The 20000-nt window shown below is 43.1% G+C and overlaps 1 protein-coding gene across 2 annotated transcripts in view; it reads right to left on the bottom strand.

Moving 5' to 3' along the window:
- Window positions 1-20000, bottom strand: part of nr2f6a (nuclear receptor subfamily 2, group F, member 6a) — a 59978-nt gene that overhangs the window by 20453 nt on the left and 19525 nt on the right. For both annotated transcript variants that reach the window (XM_072912876.1, XM_072912877.1), the window contains exon 3: window positions 14106-14200. In XM_072912876.1, the coding sequence (XP_072768977.1) occupies window positions 14106-14200 (95 nt within the window). The remainder of the gene's footprint in view (window positions 1-14105; window positions 14201-20000) is intronic.

The raw sequence follows: 20000 nt of genomic DNA, 5'->3' as shown, positions 1-20000 counted from the left end.
AGGATGACTTCTCATTCCCTGTGGTGCGAATATTCACCGTACGTGCTCCCGTTGTATCCACAGTGCGGTTCACAGGAATATCAAAAGTCAGTGGAACCTCGTCCATGTTGATAATGTTCTCTGGCCGGATCTTTTTTTCAGCCATCTTGTTTTTACAATATGCACGGAAAGTAGCCAGCTTTTCTTGGAAGTCTTTAGGCAGTTGCTGTGAAATAGTAGTCCGTGTGCGGATGGAGAGATTGCGTCTTTTCATGAACCGGAAACCTGTCGCTTAGTAGGAGCCATTTTGTGGTCTTTACAGATGTAAACACACAAAGGAAATGAAACGTAATATCCGCGCGCTTCTTCTTCTTCTACGCGGGCGGGTGGTTGCTTACAGTAGAAGAAGAAGCGCTTCCTGTTCTATGGGGGCGGGTGCTTACCTTGGCGGTTGCTTGCGTAGAAGAAGAAGCACTTCCTCTTCTACGGGGAAAAAAGATGGCGGCTGTTTACCGTAGTTGCGAGACCGAAACTTTATGAAAATGAATCTTAATATTGATCCATATATAAAGCGCACCGGGTTATAAGCCGCACTGTCAGCTTTTGAGTAAATTTGTGGTTTTTAGGTGCGGCTAATAGTGCGGAAAATACGGTAAACACAATTAAAAACAATATAAAATAATTATGATTAAAAACAATTTTAAAGGGTAAAACCAAATAAAACAGTAAATAGAAATCAACATTTTAAAAACACAGAGGACAACAGAGGACCACACAACTCACGTAGTGTTAAAAGCCAGAGAATAAAAGTGGGTCTTAAGACGAGACTTAAAACACTCCACTGTGGGAGCAGTTGGAACATGGAGGGGCAGAGTGTTCCAGAGCTTAGGGCCGACCACAGAGAAGGTTTTAAGTCTCGTCTTGGTTTAAGCATTAGATACCTTTTTACCTGCACAATGCCTCCCGTTGTCGTCTGCATATTGTGATCACGACAAACCATGTTCCCATCTACATAGCAATTAGCTACCTGCTGCCACCTACTGATATGGAAGAGTATTACACGGTTACTCTGCCGAGCTCCAGACAGCACCGACACTCAACAATGGCACATTTGCGGATTATAATTACTGGTTTGCAAAAAATATTTTTAACCCAATTACCGTATTTTCCGCACTATAAGGCGCACCGGATTATTAGCCGCACCTTCTATGAATTACATATTTCATAATTTTGTCCACCAATAAGCCGCCCCGGACTATAAGCCGCGCCTACGCTGCGCTAAAGTGAATGTCAAAAAACCGCTGCGCTAAAGTGAATGTCAAAAAAACAGTCAGATAGTTCAGTCAAACTTTAATAATATATTGAAAACCAGCGTTCTAACAACTCTGTCCCAAAATGTACGCAAATGTGCAATCACAAACATAGTAAAATTCAAAATGGTGTAGAGCAATAGTAACATAATGTTGCTCGAACGTTAATGTCACAACACACAAAATAAACATAGCGCTCACCTTCTGAAGTTATTCTTCATTCGTAAATCCTTCGAATTCTTCGTCTTCGGTGTCCGAATTGAAAAGTTGCGCAAGCGTGGTATCCAAAATGGCCGGTTCCGTCTCGTCGAAGTCATCGGGAGTCAGTGTCGCTGTTGTTCTGTGAATCCTGCCTTCCGGAAAGCTCGGACCACAGTTGTGACCGAAATATCTGCCCAGGCATTTACGATCCACTGGCAAATGTTGGCGTATGTCGTCCGGCGCTGTCTGCCCGTCTTAGTGAAGGTGTGTTCGCCTTCGGAGCTGTGTGAAAAAAGCCACCCGGCCTCTTCGCGTAAACTTCCCTTAACCACTCGCTCATCTTTTCTTCATCCATCCATCCCTTCGAGTTAGCTTTTATGATGACGCCGGCTGGAAAGGTCTCTTTTGGCAAGGTCTTCCTTTTGAATATCACCATGGGTGGAAGTTAGCATGGCAAGCTAGAACCACAGTGAAGGATGACTTCTCATTCCCTGTGGTGCGAATATTCACCGTACGTGCTCCCGTTCCACAGTGCGGTTCAGTTGCTGTGAAATACGGTAGTAATCCGTGTGCGGATGGAGAGATTGCGTCTTTTTATGAACCGGATCGCTTAGTAGGAGCCATTTTGTGGTCTTTACAGATGTAAACAGGAAATGAAACGTACGGTGATATCCGCGCGTTTTTTCTTCTTCTTCCGGGGGCGGGTAGAAGAAGAAGCGCTTCCTGTTCTATGGGGGCGGGTGCTTACCTTGGCGGTTGCTTGCGTAGAAGAAGAAGCGCTTCCTGTTCTACCGGGAAAAAAGATGGCGGCTGTTTACCGAAGTTGCGAGATCGAAACTTTATGAAAATGAATCGTAATAAAGCGCACCGGGTTATAAGGCGCACTGTTAGCTTTTGAGAAAATGTGTGGTTTTTAGGTGCGCCTTATAGTGCGGAAAATACGGTAGGTGAAATTACATCATCTCCCACGGCACACCAGACTGTATCTCACGGTACACTAGTGTGCCACGGCACAGTGGTTGAAAAACACTGGAATAGTTGACAAATGAGCAGAAAACAGGCGAAAATGGAAGGTTTTAGGAACTCATGTGAAAGTTCCACCACTCCTGTCTCTGACTGCTCGCTCCTCAAGCAGACATCGAAGCAAAATATCCCGTAAAACTGCCAGAGCCTACGTGTCAAAGTCAAGGCCCGCGGGCCGGATCTGAATGAATGATATTTGATTAGTATTAGAACCGGCCCGCAGGCCACAGCCGCCTGCTGCTGTTTTGCCCAGCAGTGTTGGCGCTAGGAATTTTCCAAATAGGGTCCCAGGGACCCCATCAAGTCAGAAAACTTCTTGTCGGGGTCCCCAGCAAGAACATCCAGAAGCTGCAATACATACAGAATAGTGCTGCTAGGATCCTGATGAGAGTGCGGAAATACGACCACATCACACCAATTCTCAAATCCCTTCACTGGCTTCCTGTTCCACCCAGGATTGAATACAAAGTCTCCCTACTAAGTGCCTCCATGGAAATGCCCCCCTCTACCTCCAAAGAACTACTCACCCCTATTTTTGGCCAAAGTAAGTCAAAGAAAACAATCTGAAATTGTCTTTATTTTTTTTGTTTTAATGCCATCATTTGAATAGTCCGACCCGCGTGTGCACACATTTTCCTCCATGCGGCCCCTGAGCTAAAATGAGTTTGACACCCCTGTGTCAAAGCCAAAATACTTGTAAATAAGTTATACTTGTATAGTACTTCAAGGTACTTAAAGCGCTTTGACACTATTTCCACATTCACACACTGATGGCAGCGGGAGCTGCCGTGCAAGGCCCTAACCACGACCGATCAGGAGCAAGGGTGAAGTGTCTTTCTCAAGGACACAACAAAGGTGACTAGGATAGCAAAAGCCGAGGATCGAACCAGGAACCCTCAAGTTGCTGGCACGGCCTCTTTACCATCCGATTGGTGCAGAAAATATTGATTTTGATTGCACAAAAATCCTTGAAATTGCCGATTGAGACCGACGAGAGTGAACACTGGAGTGCGTACGACGTCATGTCAGGGTCAGACTGCATTCACATTAGAAATCACAATTTACTAAATTGGACATCTGACCCTGAAGTGTAGCCATAGACCAGGGGTCGGCAACCCGCGGCTCCGGAGCCGCATACGGCTCTTTGATCACTCTGATGCGGCTCAGCTGCATACTTGCCGAGCCCCCCGATTTTCCCAGGAGACTTCCGGACTTCAGTGCCTCTCACAGAAAACTCCCGGGGTTAATATTTACCGATTTTCACCCTGACAACAATAATAAGGGCATGCCGTAATGGTACAGCATTTAGCGCCCTCTACAATCTGCATTAACAGCGTGACAGCCTATCCTCTTGTTGTATGCATCTTCTGCTTGCACACGTAAGTGACAGCAAGGCATACTTGGTCAACAGCCACACAGGTTACACTGACGGTGACCATATAAAACAACTTTAAACACTCTTACTAATAATGCGCCACACTTTGAACCAAAACCAAACAAGAATGACAAACACATTTCGGGAGAACATCTGCACCTTAACACAACATAAACACAACAGAACAAATACCCAGAATCCCATGCAGCCCTGACTCTTCCGGGCTACATTATACACCCCTGCTTCCACCAAACCCCGCCCCCACCCCAACCCTGCTCCCTCACACATCACCCTTGAGCCCACTCTTGAGGTGGGCGGGGTTTGGTAGCGGGGGTGTATAATGTAGTCCGGAAGAGTTAGGGCTGCATGGGATTCTGGGTATTTGTTCTGTTGTGTTTATGTTGTGTTACAGTGCAGATGTTCTCCCGAAATGTGTTTGTCATTCTTGTTTGGTGTGGATTCACAGTGTGGCGTATATTTCTAACAATGTTAAAGTTTTTTATACAGCCACCCTCAGTGTAACCTGTGTGGTTGTTGACCAAGTATGCCTTGCTGTCACTTACGTAAGCAAGCAGAAGCCCCATACGTCGTAAGGTCGGGCCGGCACGCTGGTTGTAGTGGGCCCTAAATGCTGTACCATCACGACACGTTCGAGAAAATAGATGCCCTGAAATTCGTAGTCTGCCGGAAAAATCGGGAGGGTTGACAAGTATGACGCCGTCAAGCGCCTTTCATATAAAACTCGCGGGCCGCACTAACATTCAATTTTCATACTAAGGTGTGGGCCGCGTGTCTGAGACCCTTGGTTTATACATAGCACAAAGCAAAAAAAAAAAGTTGTATGCAGTGTTATTTCATTTTAAATGTCAAAATATTTTTGTGGCTCCCATTGTTTTCTTTAATTTGTGAAACTGGTCAAAATGGCTCTTTGACTGGTAAAGGTTGCCGACCCCTGCCATAGACGATATACATTTTATATATGATAAAAAATGTTGCAGACTGTAGAGGTTTAAATACCGATATTATCGGCCGATAAATGCTTAAAATGTAATATCGGAAATTATCGGTATCAGTTTCAAAAAGTAAAATTAATGACTTTTTAAAACGCCGCTGTACGGAGTGGTACATATCCGGACGTAGGGAGCAGTACAGAGCAGTTGCGTCTCCCAGTCAGCAGCCCCTCCCAACTCCCACACACAACACAGGAGTTGACGACTGCAGCATGAGAGGTTTACTGTCGACGCTTGATGACCTCATCAAACCGCCGCGAGCGCAGCATAACAACAACAAGAGTGTGTTGTTGCCGGTGCTGTAGCCGTGGCTAACAAGCCAGCTCGCTCGGTGACTGACTAACGACACCATGTCTATGGTTTGGGATTATTTTAAAGTGTCTCTAACGGATAAAAAACTGGCAAACAGTTGGTTATGTGAGGAGGAACCAAGATGTCTTCCTTTAAAACGAGCAATTAGATCTCCCACCTCTTCAAGAATCATAAGGAGATACACGATGAATACAAGCGGAAGATAAATGTGAGTCCAGTTTATAATTTCCTGTTATACAGTATGCCAGGCAGTCTTGCACTAAATGAGGACTATGTTATTGTTTACTTTATTACTCTAGAATACTCTGGACTGAAGCTGTTTTTGTAGCTGTTGTTTCGAAGCATGTTTAAAAAAATAAAAAAAATAATGCACTTTGTGAAAGTCAAAGTATAGTACTTCCCATAGTTGTAGTGGGTATCAGGATTATCTCAGGGAGAGCATGTCCCAAATTCCAAGCTGCTGTTTTGAGGCATGTTAAAAAAAATAATGCACTTTGTGACTTCAATAATAAATATGGCAGTGCCATGTTGGCATTTTTTTCCCATAACTTGAGTTGATTTATTTTGGAAAACCTTGTTACATTGTTTAATGCATCCAGCAGGGCATCACAACAAAATTAGGCATGATAATGAGTTAATTCCACGACTGTATATATCGGTATCAATTGATATCGGAATCGGTAATTAAGAGTTGGACAATATCGGAGTATCGGATATCGGCAAAAAAGCCATTATTGGACATCTCTAGTTCTAACTACCGTATTTTCCGCACTATAAGGCGCACCTAAAAACCACAAATTTTCTCAAAAGCTGACAGTGCGCCTTATAACCCGGTGCGCTTTATATATGGATAAATATTAAGATTCATTTTCATAAAGTTTCGGTCTCGCAACTTCGGTAAACAGCCGCCATCTTTTTTCCCGGTAGAACAGGAAGCGCTTCTTCTTCTACGCAAGCAACCGCCAAGGTAAGCACCCGCCCCCATAGAACAGGAAGCGCTTCTTCTTCTACTGTAAGCAACCACCCGCCCGCGTAGAAGAAGAAAAAGCGCGCGGATATACCGTACGTTTCATTTCCTTTGTGTGTTTACATCTGTAAAGACCACAAAATGGCTCCTACCAAGTGACAGGGATCCGGTTCATGAAAAGACGCAATCTCTCCATCCGCACACGGATTACTATTTCACAGCAACTGATATTCCTGTGAACCGCACTGTGGATACAACGGGAGCACGTACGGTGAATATTCGCACCACAGGGAATGAGAAGTCATCCTTCACTGTGGTTCTAGCTTGCCATGCTAATGGCCAGAAACTTCCACCCATGGTGATATTCAAAAGGAAGACCTTGCCAAAAGAGACCTTTCCAGCCGGCGTCATCATAAAAGCTAACTCGAAGGGATGGATGAAGAAAAGATGAGCGAGTGGTTAAGGTACCGTATTTTCCGCACTATAAGGCGCACCTAAAAACCACAATTTTTCTCAAAAGCTGACAGTGCGCCTTATAACCCGGTGCGCTTTATTACGATTCATTTTCATAAAGTTTCGGTCTCGCAACTTCGGTAAACAGCCGCCATCTTTTTTCCCGGTAGAACAGGAAGCGCTTCTTCTTCTACGCAAGCAACCGCCAAGGAAAGCACCCGCCCCCATAGAACAGGAAGCGCTTCTTACCACCCGCCCCCGGAAGAAGAAGAAAAAACGCGCGGATATCACCGTACGTTTCATTTCCTGTTTACATCTGTAAAGACCACAAAATGGCTCCTACTACGCGACAAGGATCCGGTTCATAAAAAGACGCAATCTCTCCATCCGCACACGGATTACTACCGTATTTCACAGCAACTGATATTCCTGTGAACCGCACTGTGGAACGGGAGCACGTACGGTGAATATTCGCACCACAGGGAATGAGAAGTCATCCTTCACTGTGGTTCTAGCTTGCCATGCTAACTTCCACCCATGGTGATATTCAAAAGGAAGACCTTGCCAAAAGAGACCTTTCCAGCCGGCGTCATCATAAAAGCTAACTCGAAGGGATGGATGGATGAAGAAAAGATGAGCGAGTGGTAAAGGGAAGTTTACGCGAAGAGGCCGGGTGGCTTTTTTCACACAGCTCCAAAGGCGAACACACCTTCACTAAAACGGGCAGACAGCGCCGGACGACATACGCCAACATCTGCCAGTGGATCGTAAATGCCTGGGCAGATATTTCGGTCACAACTGTGGTCCGAGCTTTCCGGAAGGCAGGATTCACAGAACTGCTGCACAACAACAGCGACACTGAATCCGATGACTTCGACGAGGCGGAGCCGGCCATTTTTGGATCCCACGCTTGCGCAACTTTTCAATTCGGACACCGAAGACGAAGAATTCGAAGGATTTACGAATGAAGAATAACTTCAGAAGGTGAGCGCTATGTTTATTTTGTGTGTTGTGACATTAACGTTCGAGCAACATTATGTTGCTATTTATTGCTCTACACCATTTTGAATTTTACTATGTTTGTGATTGCACATTTGCGTACATTTTGGGACAGAGTTGTTAGAACGCTGGTTTTCAATATATTATTAAAGTTTGACTGAACTATCTGACTGTTTTTTTGACATTCACTTTAGCGCAGCGTTTTTTTGACATTCACTTTAGCGCAGCGTTTTTTTGACATTCACTTTAGCGCAGCGTAGGCGCGGCTTATAGTCCGGGGCGGCTTATTGGTGGACAAAATTATGAAATATGTAATTCATAGAAGGTGCGGCTAATAATCCGGTGCGCCTTATAGTGCGGAAAATACGGTAAGTTTAAGTTTACGCGAAGAGGCCGGGTGGCTTTTTTCAGCAGCTCCGTCCATGTTGATATACGATTCCATGACTGTTTTTTTGACATTCCTTTAGCGCAGTTAGATGCGGCTTACAACACGGGGCGGCTTATGGGTGGACAAAGTTTTGAAATATGCCGTTCATTGAAGGCGCGGCTTATAACCCAGGGCGCCTTATGGTGCGGAAAATACGGTATGTCTTGCAAATTTGACGGCGGCAAGCGAACGAACGCTGCATCCTCAACGCAATGTGGCATTCTGGCTAGCGGCTAATGTCCCTCCACTGTGCAGCCTCCAAATCACTCATCTTTGCGTCCATAAACTAAGTTTATTACATGTAGTATTATCACCAGAGGACTAGAGGATAAGGAATTGCTCAAAATGCAAGCTCACACATTGTAAGAGGACACAAAAAAGCACAGTTAACTGCTAAGCTTGATCTCTTGAATTTCACAAAAGTGGGAAAATAGATATAAATATCAACAGTAGCAATACCAAGTACGATTAATCAACATTTTTGATCAGTGCGATAAACAACCGCATGGTTTTGTGGTATATTATATATATATATATATATATATATTTCATGATCTTGAAAATTCTAAGTATGAACATTGGTACGGCCAATACTGCCCCTGTAACTACTTGGTATCGGATCGTTACCCAAATTTGCAGCATCGCCCAAAACTAACGTAAAGAAGAATAAGTGCTTAACAGAAGTGTAGATGTTACATGACACAACGGAAAATAAGCAGATATTAACAGTAAATTAACAAGTAGATTAGTAATATCATTGACAAAATAATACAGGTTACCGCATACACCAGCAGCTAAATTAGGAGCCTTTTTTTTAACCCGTTTTGAGATAGTTCTATACATCGTTATTGCAAGAGGCTTCAATATATACGCGATATAGATTTTAGGACATATCGCCCGTCCCGAGTGAATCCAAATCAGCCACTGGAATGCCGCTCTGTTGACCTTTGACCTCCCTGTGGACGTACTCGGGCCAAGATCATTTCTCCACGGGGAGCAATAAAGTGCCTCATTAACATGCTTTACATTCTGCGGGAAGTAAACAAGGCAGACACTGTCCATAGAAGTCGACACCCTGACTCAAAGCACATTTTAGATACTCCATGTTAGGGTTGTACGGTGTACCGGTACTAGTATAGTACCGCGGTACTAATGAATCAAAAACGGTACCATACTTTGTTTGAAAAGTACCGGTTCCCCATTTAAAAAAAACGATTTTATCAGGCATGACGGCGCGTGGTCACGTCGTGACATTGCTGGTTTTACGAGCAGAGGAGCATGTTCGGCAGCGCACACACACAGAGTACGTACACGCAGACACAGTGTGTAGACAGAAAAGGGACAATGGACACATGTTGGATTAAAAAGTAAAAATAAAGGTGAAGTTATAACACTGAAACACCCTCAGGAAGAGGTGCTTTAAGACATGGCTAGCTAGAAGCTAACGTCCATCTGCAGTCGGCAGTGTTTTAGCTACTTCTACATCACTAATCCTCGTCTCCATGGCGACAAATAAAGAAAGTTTCTTGCAAGTATCATCCCTGCAGGACGAGGAATAGCTAAACATGCTTCACTACACACCGTAGGAGGATACAATAGCTAACCGCTAACAAAAGATAGCCCGCCCGAATGTACAATAGCGTATCTAGTCGATACTACTATGATTACATAAATATTTTCTATCATCACAAAATCTTTTTTACGTTTTTTAAAATTCACATTATATTTATAAACTCAGGAAATATGTCCATAGACCAGTGGTTCTTAACCTTGTTGGAAGTACCGAACCCCACCAGTTCCCGAACCGTACTCATAAAATGATGTTATTATATTAAAGAAATACTAATAAAAGGTATATTTTACAAACAGAAAGTTACAGGAATGTACACATGATCCCATGTTTACATCTCATTGTGCAACATGTGAATGTTTTAGTGGGAACTAAATGCGATATCTGAAAGGGGTACACATTATTTCCAAAGCAGGACCCCCCACCCAGACATATAATACAAGTACACAGCTCATGAAAAACAATATGTTATAGTCATTGTAAGTGAGCACTTATATTAGAAAATAATCTCATGGGAATGACTGCTGTCATTTGATTATAATAATAAAACATTGAACTTGTTATTTAGTCAGGTTTGGGACAGGTGTGCTGCATGTGCACGTCTGACGTCGCTCACATGTGCTCCACTGAATGCTCAAGGAGTTTTTGTGTTTATATGGAAAATTAGAGGGAACGTTGTTTGGGGGTATCCGTAATACGCCGAAAGGGAGAAGTTTTTGTTTACACGATGCGTCGGGTGTGTCTTGACCTCCGCGGCGGAGGCTCTGCCGAACCCCTGAGGCCGACTCACCGAACCCATAGTGTTCGATCGAGCCCAGGTTAAGAACCACTGCCCTAGACACAAAGACTTTGAATATGACCTATGTATGATCCTGTAACTACTTGGTATCGGATCGATACCTAAATTTGTGGTATCATCCAAAATTAATGTAAAGTATCAAACAACAGAAGAATAAGTGATTATTACATTTTAACAGAAGTGTAGATAGAACATGTTAAAATGAAAAATAAGCAGATATTAACAGTAAATGAACAAGTAGATTAATAATCCATTTTTACAGCTTGTCCTTTATAATTTTTACAAAATAATAGGTAGATAAATGACACAATATGTTACTGCATACATCAGCAGACTAATTAGGAGCCTTTGTTTGTTTACTAACTACTAAAAGACAAGTTGTCTTGTATGTTCACTATTTTATTTAAGGACAAACTTGCAATAAGAAACATATGTTTAATGTACCATAAGACTTTTTGTTAACATAAAGCCAATTGTGCCATTTTTGTGGTCCCTTTTATTTAGAAAAGTATCGAAATACATTTTGAGGCCAATCATAAATTACAAAATAAATTTAAAAAAGTATCTATGTCGAGTGTGCAATACAACGGTGCTGCTTTTGTTTTGAAAAGCGTTATTTGTATTACTTCCGTGTGGACGTATGCGCGTGTGTGATTGTGAGTGAATGTGAACAGCGGCAATCACAAATTACAAAATAAAGTTTAAAAAACATCTATGTCGTGCGCGCAATACAACTGTGCTGCTTTTATTTTGAAAAGTGTTATCTATGCATATGTCCGTGTGTAACCTGTGAGTGAAGGTGCACAGCGACAAGTGATGAGACGCTAAAAAGAGAAAAGTTGATGACGAATGGCGTGTTTCCAACAAGACATGGACTGCCAAGTATTTCTTTACATAAATTAAAGGTAAAGCCGTGTGCTTAATGTGTGGTACACAGGTTGCTGTGTTTAAAGAATATAATTTGAGTCGCCACTACACGACGAAGCACGAGGAAAAATACCGGAATCTGTCTGATGAAGCGCGCGCAAGGGAGGCTGATGCGTTGATGGTAAAACTGCAAACCCAACAAGGACTTTTTGCCAAATTTCACACCCCCAGAGATGCAGCCGTCAGGACAAGTTTCGTCATTTCTCACAAAAGCGCCAGAAAAAGTAAGGCGTTTTCTGACGGAGAGTTTATTAAGGAGTGCTTATTGGACTCTGTTGGGCTGATATAACAGGTGTTGTGCCGGATAAAGCACCCCCGGCGTAGAATGCACCCCCTGACGGGAGTGTTATATCAACTAAAGCCTACACTTAAAGGGGAACATTATCACCAGACCTATGTAAGCGTCAATATATACCTTGATGTTGCAGAAAAAAGACCATATATTTTTTTTACCGATTTCCGAACTCTAAATGGGTGAATTTTGGCGAATTAAACGCCTTTCTAATATCAATAGCAATCCGCCATTTTCTCAAACACCGAGTCAAATCAGCTCTGTTATTTTCCGTTCTTTCGACTGTTTTCCGTACCTTGGAGACATCATGCCTCGTCGGTGTGTTGTCGGAGGGTGTAACAACACGAACAGGGACGGATTCAAGTTGCACCAGTGGCCCAAAGATGCGAAAGTGGCAAGAAATTGGACGTTTGTTCCGCACACTTTACCGACGAAAGCTATGCTACGACAGAGATGGCAAGAATGTGTGGATATCCTGCGACACTCAAAGCAGATGCATTTCCAACGATAAAGTCAAAGAAATCTGCCGCCAGACCCCCATTGAATCTGCCGGAGTGTGTGAGCAATTCAGGGACAAAGGACCTCGGTAGCACGGCAAGCAATGGCGGCAGTTTGTTCCCGCAGACGAGCGAGCTAAACCCCCCTGGATGTCTTGGCTCACCCCGTCCCGAAGATGATCAAGAGAAGAATATCGACCCTAGCTTCCCTGGCCTGCTGACATGAGGGTATGTCTACAGAATATATTAATTGATGAAAATTGGGCTGTCTGCACTCTCAAAGTGCATGTTGTTGCCAAATGTATTTCATATGCTGTAAACCTAGTTCATAGTTGTTAGTTTCCTTTAATGCCAAACAAACACATACCAATCGTTGGTTAGAAGGCGATCGCCGAATTCGTCCTCGCTTTCTCCCGTGTCGCTGGCTGTCGTGTCGTTTTCGTCGGTTTCGCTTGCATACGGTTCAAACCGATATGGCTCAATAGCTTCAGTTTCTTCTTCAATTTCGTTTTCGCTACCTGCCTCCACACTACAACCATCCGTTTCAATACATTCGTAATCTGTTGAATCGCTTAAGCCGCTGAAATCCGAGTCTGAATCCGAGCTAATGTCGCTATAGCTTGCTGTTCTTTCCGCCATGTTTGTTTGTGTTGGCTTCACGATGTGACGTCACAGGAAAATGGACGGGTGGTTAATATCAGGCACTTTGGAGCTTTTTTTAGGGATATTGCGTGATGGGTAAAATTTTGAAAAAAACTTCGAAAAATATAATAAGCCACTGGGAACTGATTTTTAATGGTTTTAACAATTCTGAAATTGTGATAATGTTCCCCTTTAAAGTTTCCACGTGCAAGATTGAATCTATTTAAAAAAGTTATTTAATAAGAAGCCAAAAGTGCAAAAACAATAATGTTCGTGTTGGGGGAGTTGTGAATGACTGAAATATGAAATCCATGCTGCAGTAGCTGCTGGGCCACAACATTAACTACACCTGCAGACTGCAGCACGGATTTCATATTTCATTCATTCACAACTCCTCCAACACGAACATTATTGTTTTTGCACTTTTGGCTTCTTATTAAATAACTTTTTTAAATAGATTCAATCTTGGACGTGGAAACTTTAAGTGTGGGCTTTAGTTGATATAACACTCCCGTCAGGGGGTGAATTCTACGCCGGGGGTGCATTATCCGGCACAACACCTGAAACTTGGAGCTTCAGCTGAAGAACAGAACGGCCGACTTTGACTGTTTTTCGCTGGCTTTGGATGAGAGCTGCGATGCACGTAACACCGCCCAGCTGCTCATCTTCTTACGTGGGATAACTGCTGACTTTCAAATCACGGAGGAGCTGGCAGCCATGCAGTCAATTAAAAGGGATAACCACAGGTAATGACTTGTTCACAGAGGTAAATGCGTGTTTGGACATGTTAGGACTGAAATGGGACAAGCTGGCAGGTGTGACAACAGATGGTTGTCCAAATCTGACGGGGAAAAATGTTGGACTTTTAAAGAGGATGCAAGATAAACTTTAAATTAACCCTGTGCAGAAATTGACATTTTTGCATTGTATTGTACATCAGGAAGTGTAGTGTAAGACAGTGTTAAAAATAAAACCATCAAAAGCAATCTGCTTTTGTATAAAGTTAAGTTAGGTTAAATGAAAGTATTATTATTATTAATTATTATTATTTATCTTACGGTACATCAAAAATAATATTGAGCAAAATTTAATTGAAATATTGAATTCCAGCAGTGCTCGGGTTGCTCATGCGGCCCACGGTAAAAATTAATTGCCCACCCCTGAGCTAGTGCGTGGCATTGAGCTGACAGTCCGCTCAGCCACCATTGGACAGAGACAACCACGTGTGCCGTGTCCGACAGGTCACACCAGATAATACACTTCCTAACGGGAGCGACTCAAACCGAGACAGTTGCACACAAACGTTAGGGCTCAATAGATACCTTCTTTGCGCATGCCCACGCGGAAGCACTTCTTGAGGCGACAGTATTGGCATTGGTTGCGGTGGTGCTGGTCAATCTGACACTCCCTGTTTGACCTGGAAACATGAAGACCGACACAGAATTAGCTGGCGCTTACTGGTGACAGGAAAAAAAGAGGACTACTCTGTTTGACCATTGAAAAAATAGAAAGGCAAACAAAAAGGCAACATTTGCAGATTCCAGCTTATTGGGGTATTTTGGGTCCAAGACATTTGACGTCTAACCTTTATGTTTGCCCTATTAACAGCACGTTCCTCATTTTCTGACACGCTACCGAACACACAACGTAACCCATCAACAAAATAAAAAACAGAATTTAGGACTAGTGCTGCAACGATCAATTGATGATTTGATTGCTATTTTGTTGCTTTTATTAATCGTTTATTTATTATTATTTATTTAATGAGTGTAACTAATAAACATTGATCAAATCCATGCTGAAGAGTACCCAAAACTTTTAATACACAGACATAGTTTTCCACACAGAAACCTGAGAGCGGTGGTGTGTGGTTGCTGTGGTCTGTGTGGCATTGAAAAGTTTGAGATTTTTATTTTTATTTATTTATTTTTTTTAATGAAAGCAAACATTTTAAAAGTGCGATTTTAATGCATTTCTTAGAAAAAAAGAATGAAGGTTATGAAAAGCATTATGTATATATATATATATATATATATATATATATATATATATATATATATATATATATATATATATATATACATACATACATACATACATACATACATACAGGTAAAAGCCAGTAAATTAGAATATTTTGAAAAACTTGATTTATTTCAGTAATTGCATTCAAAAGGTGTAACTTGTACATTATATTTATTCATTGCACACAGACTGATGCATTCAAATGTTTATTTCATTTAATTTTGATGATTTGAAGTGGCAACAAATGAAAATCCAAAATTCCGTGTGTCACAAAATTAGAATATTACTTAAGGCTAATACAAAAAAGGGATTTTTAGAAATGTTGGCCAACTGAAAAGTATGAAAATTAAAAATATGAGCATGTACAATACTCAATACTTGGTTGGAGCTCCTTTTGCCTCAATTACTGCGTTAATGCGGCGTGGCATGGAGTCAATGAGTTTCTGGCACTGCTCAGGTGTTATGAGAGCCCAGGTTGCTCTGATAGTGGCCTTCAACTCTTCTGCGTTTTTGGGTCTGGCATTCTGCATCTTCCTTTTCACAATACCCCACAGATTTTCTATGGGGCTAAGGTCAGGGGAGTTGGCGGGCCAATTTAGAACAGAAATACCATGGTCCGTAAACCAGGCACGGGTAGATTTTGCGCTGTGTGCAGGCGCCAAGTCCTGTTGGAACTTGAAATCTCCATCTCCATAGAGCAGGTCAGCAGCAGGAAGCATGAAGTGCTCTAAAACTTGCTGGTAGACGGCTGCGTTGACCCTGGATCTCAGGAAACAGAGTGAACCGACACCAGCAGATGACATGGCACCCCAAACCATCACTGATGGTGGAAACTTTACACTAGACTTCAGGCAACGTGGATCCTGTGCCTCTCCTGTCTTCCTCCAGACTCTGGGACCTCAATTTCCAAAGGAAATGCAAAATTTGCTTTCGTCAGAAAACATGACTTTGGACCACTCAGCAGCAGTCCAGCTCTTTTTTTCCTTAGCCCAGGTGAGACGCTTTGCGCGCTGTTTCTTGGTCAACAGTGGCTTGACACGAGGTATGCGGCAGTTGAAACCCATGTCTTTCAAGCGTCTCTTGGTGGTGGATCTTGAAGCACTGACTCCAGCAGCTGTCCACTCCTTCTGAATCTCCCCCACATTTTTGAATGTTTTTTTTTCACAATCTTGACCAGGGCGCGGTGATCCCTATCGCTTGTACACTTTTTCTGACCACAGTTTTTCCTTCCCTTTGCCTCTCCATTAATGTGTTTGGACACAGAGCTCTGAGAACAGCCAGCCTCTTCAGCAATAACCTTTTGTGTCTTTCCCTCCTTGTGCAATGTGTCAATGGTTGCCTTTTGGACAGCTGTCAAATCTGAAGTCTTCCCCATGTTTGTGTAGGCTTCAGAACTGGACTGAGAGACCATTTAAAGCCCTTTGCAGGTGTTTTGAGTTAATCAGCTGATTAGTTTGTGGCACCAGGTGTCTTCAAAATTTAACCCTTACACAATATTCTAATTTTGTGACACACGGAATTTTGGATTTTCATTTGTTGCCACTTCAAATCATCAAAATTAAATGAAATAAACATTTGAATGCATCAGTCTGTGTGCAATGAATAAATATAATGTACAAGTTACACCTTTTGAATGCAATTACTGAAATAAATCAAGTTTTTCAAAATATTCTAATTTACTGGCTTTTACCTGTATATAAACATACGTATGCATACATACGTAAATACGTATGCATACATACGTACGTACGTATGCATACATATGTACGTACGTATGTGTGACAGTTTGACCCCACACTGTCACTGTTTGACCTTTGGACTTCCTCACAAACCGTGCACATTTGTTGGGAAGCTCAACATGGACACAAACATTCAATCTTGTTAGCCAGTGAAAAGCATGTGCTCAACAAACAAATTGTTACCTGTCACTCACCATGGCTCTGAACTATTGACCAAAAGAGTCAGGGTGGGGTTGAGGGCTTTATATAGGTGACCACACCTGCATTCACTAATTAGGCCAAATTTGGGTCGAACCATGATCTTCAAATGCTGGGTGTTACAGAAGGACACTGGACATTTAAAAGTTGTGTTGTCTAAGCCTGAATATACTGTGTACGAAAATGACTGCTCTACACATGCAAAAGTACCATGTGAATACCTTTTAGACATGTGATGGTTATTTATGGTGAAATTTACAAAATAACTGTTTTCTTAATTTCCCCTGTCAAATTGGTCCCAGCTAGTGGGCGGGGCTAAGGGCTATTTAAGTTGGAAAATGCCGTTTTTCTGACAGTCTGCTGTCGGTCACTGCCAGAGGAGATTCTCTGTCCTGAGTAGGAGTTTCGGTCTCCATGCATCAAACATCTACTAAGGTGAATATTTTGATGATGAGATTATGTTGTGTTGTAACCGGTTAAACGAGTTTTGTTGAATGCTAATTGATTTTGCTAAATCTGTTATGATTAGTTAATTCTTTACTTTGACATATTTGATTATTGACCTTTGACTATGAGTACATGTATTTTGATATAATGAATGATTTATCTTTTGATTATTTTTAATATGCTTATTTTGATTAATTATATAGGCCTAGTTAACGCATGCAACTTCGAAATGTATTTAGAATATAAATGTACTATATATAATATACGATACTAATATTGCCTCTATTTATTACATTACAGATTGTGGGTGCTTTGTTTTTCTGTCGTTGTTCACCTTTTGACACTTTTTGGGATTTCAATAAATGTTTGTAAACTCTCACCAACTGCGTGCCTTGCCATCCTTGATTTGAAAGTCTGGTTTGCAAAGGTTACATTACCTTCACCCGAGCCTGGGTGTGACATATGGCGGCAGTGGTGGGATGGCAAGCCGCAGAGTTTACAAACATTTATCTGGCAGAGGGCAGGCCAGAACTGGTTTGAGATCCCAAGTGTCGGAGGTGGCAATGACAGAGGAGACTGATGAGATGGCTGGTCGAGGGGCCATGGCGATGAGGCTGGACCGGACGACTATGGCTGAGGAGCATGAAGTTGGATGGAACACCGAGGAGTCCGAAGAAGACGTCAAAGGTTTTGAGAACTCTGGGGCTAGGCGTAAGCAGCATAGGAAGGGGTTTAGGAAGGCTAGGTGGTCTGCTGAGCCACCAAGGACTGAAAGAGTGTTAAGTGAACCTACCCTGGTTAATATGTTCCAAGACTTTTTGATTGGACAGCAACGTAGGGAAGCTGTCCTAGTTCGTGAACTCCAGGAGTTAAAAACTGTCTGTACAAGACCTAGCCTAGATCACTCACTCACTAACCAAAATGCTAACCGTACTCCTGACGATAGTTGTGAGCAGTCGCCCAAACCCAAACCCAGAACTCGCCCACATCCAAATCTTAGTCCTCAAGCGTCGCCGTCCAGAGATTCCTCGCCACCTGACCATCATCTCCGACAAGGCCCAAAGATGCTCCCTTTCCAGCAGGGTGAGGACATCGAAAACTTTCTTGTCCGCTTCGAGCGCATCGCTCGCACCTGGGGCTGGCATCAGTCTGACTGGGCCTGCCGACTCGTTCCACTCTTGACCGGTAAAGCTCTGGATGCCTATTCTGCGATGGAGGAAGATTCTTCCAACGTCTATGCTGACCTTAAAGAAGCCCTCCTTGCTAAGTTTGATATCTCTCCTGAGATTTATAGGCTCCAGTTCCGGTCAACCTACATTCCCCCTGGTGAATCTCCCAAGGAGACTTACAACAGACTCAAAGGTCTCTACAGAAGATGGATCAAGCCAGAGCAGCGTTCCAAAGAAGACATCGCAGAGCTTTTCATTTTGGAGCAAATGCTTCGCTTGCTGCCCAATGAAATGAAGACTTGGGTCAAGGAACACGAGCCAGAAGACGGACTTACTGCTGCTAAACTTGCAGGCCAGTACTTGAATGCTCGTAAAGGTCTCCGAATGCCAAGGCAGCAGAACAACCGTGTAGCAGCTCAAGGTGCAGCCGACCTGTCACACCAAAGAGGTGTGCAGAAAGCAGGTGGTTACAGCACCTCAGGGGACAACAGACTGCTCCCAAGACAGAGTCCAGTGAAGGATCTCATCTGCTACCACTGCCAACAGCCAGGGCATCGAGCCCCAGTCTGCCCCTTGAAACAGAAGACCTGGTATGACCAAAAAGCACGTCGTAGGGTGCTACAGCCAGGTCAAAAGGTCATGCTGTCGCTTCCAACCTCAAGTCATAAACTGCTGGCCCAATGGCAAGGTCCTTACTCCGTGGTCAGACAAGCTGGTCCAGTCACTTATGAAATCTCACATCCAGAGAAAGGAAAGGCATCCCAAGTGTACCACATCAACCTTCTGAAGGAATGGAAGGAGAGGAAATCCTCTGTGGAAGGAAAGGATGTCCAAGCCAGTCAAGTACATACTCAAAGCAAGGAGTTGCAAGAGGAAAAGGTGATGCTGGCACGGGAAGTGGAAATGGAGGATGATGTGGAGGAGACAGATTTGTCCATGCTCACTACACCACAGAAACCTGATGTTAGTCACTTGTCTGCACAATCTGCCCATAAACTATTGCAAGTGTGTGAAGAATTCCCAGTATTGTTCAGTGGAAAGCCAGGAAGAACTCCACTAATTGAACATGTCATTCATTTAAAAAACCCAACACCTATCCGTCAGCGCCCCTACAGAGTGCCTGAGCGGCTGGTGGAGCCCCTCAACCATGAAATCCAAACCATGCTGGATCTAGGAGTGATTGAACCCTCAAACAGTGAGTGGTGTAACCCCATTGTCCTCGTTCCTAAAAAAGACAACACAATAAGAGTATGTAATGACCTACGCAAAGTGAACGCCGTTTCTAAATTCGATGCTTATCCCATGCCACGTATTGATGAACTTCTTGAGAAGCTCGGCAAAGCTGTGTTCATCACCACCCTTGACCTGTGTAAGGGATACTGGCAAGTCCCTTTAGAGAAGGAGTCAAGGGAGTACACTGCCTTCCGTGGACCAAAGGGTCTCTATCATTACACGGTTATGCCGTTCGGACTACATGGAGCCCCCGCAACATTTCAGCGGCTAATGGATCGCGTTCTGCAGGGGTGTGGCCAGTTCTCTGCTGCCTATCTCGATGATGTGGTGGTTTTCAGCACTTCCTGGAAAGACCACCTCTCTCATCTGCGTCAAGTCCTGCTCCGGATCCGTTCTGCCGGGCTCA

Source organism: Nerophis lumbriciformis, linkage group LG03 (assembly GCF_033978685.3).
Source record: "Nerophis lumbriciformis linkage group LG03, RoL_Nlum_v2.1, whole genome shotgun sequence".
In the NCBI taxonomy this organism is placed as follows: Eukaryota; Metazoa; Chordata; class Actinopteri; order Syngnathiformes; family Syngnathidae; genus Nerophis; species Nerophis lumbriciformis.
Note: the sequence above shows the minus strand (reverse complement) of the source record. Positions and strands in the feature narration are given on the sequence as shown.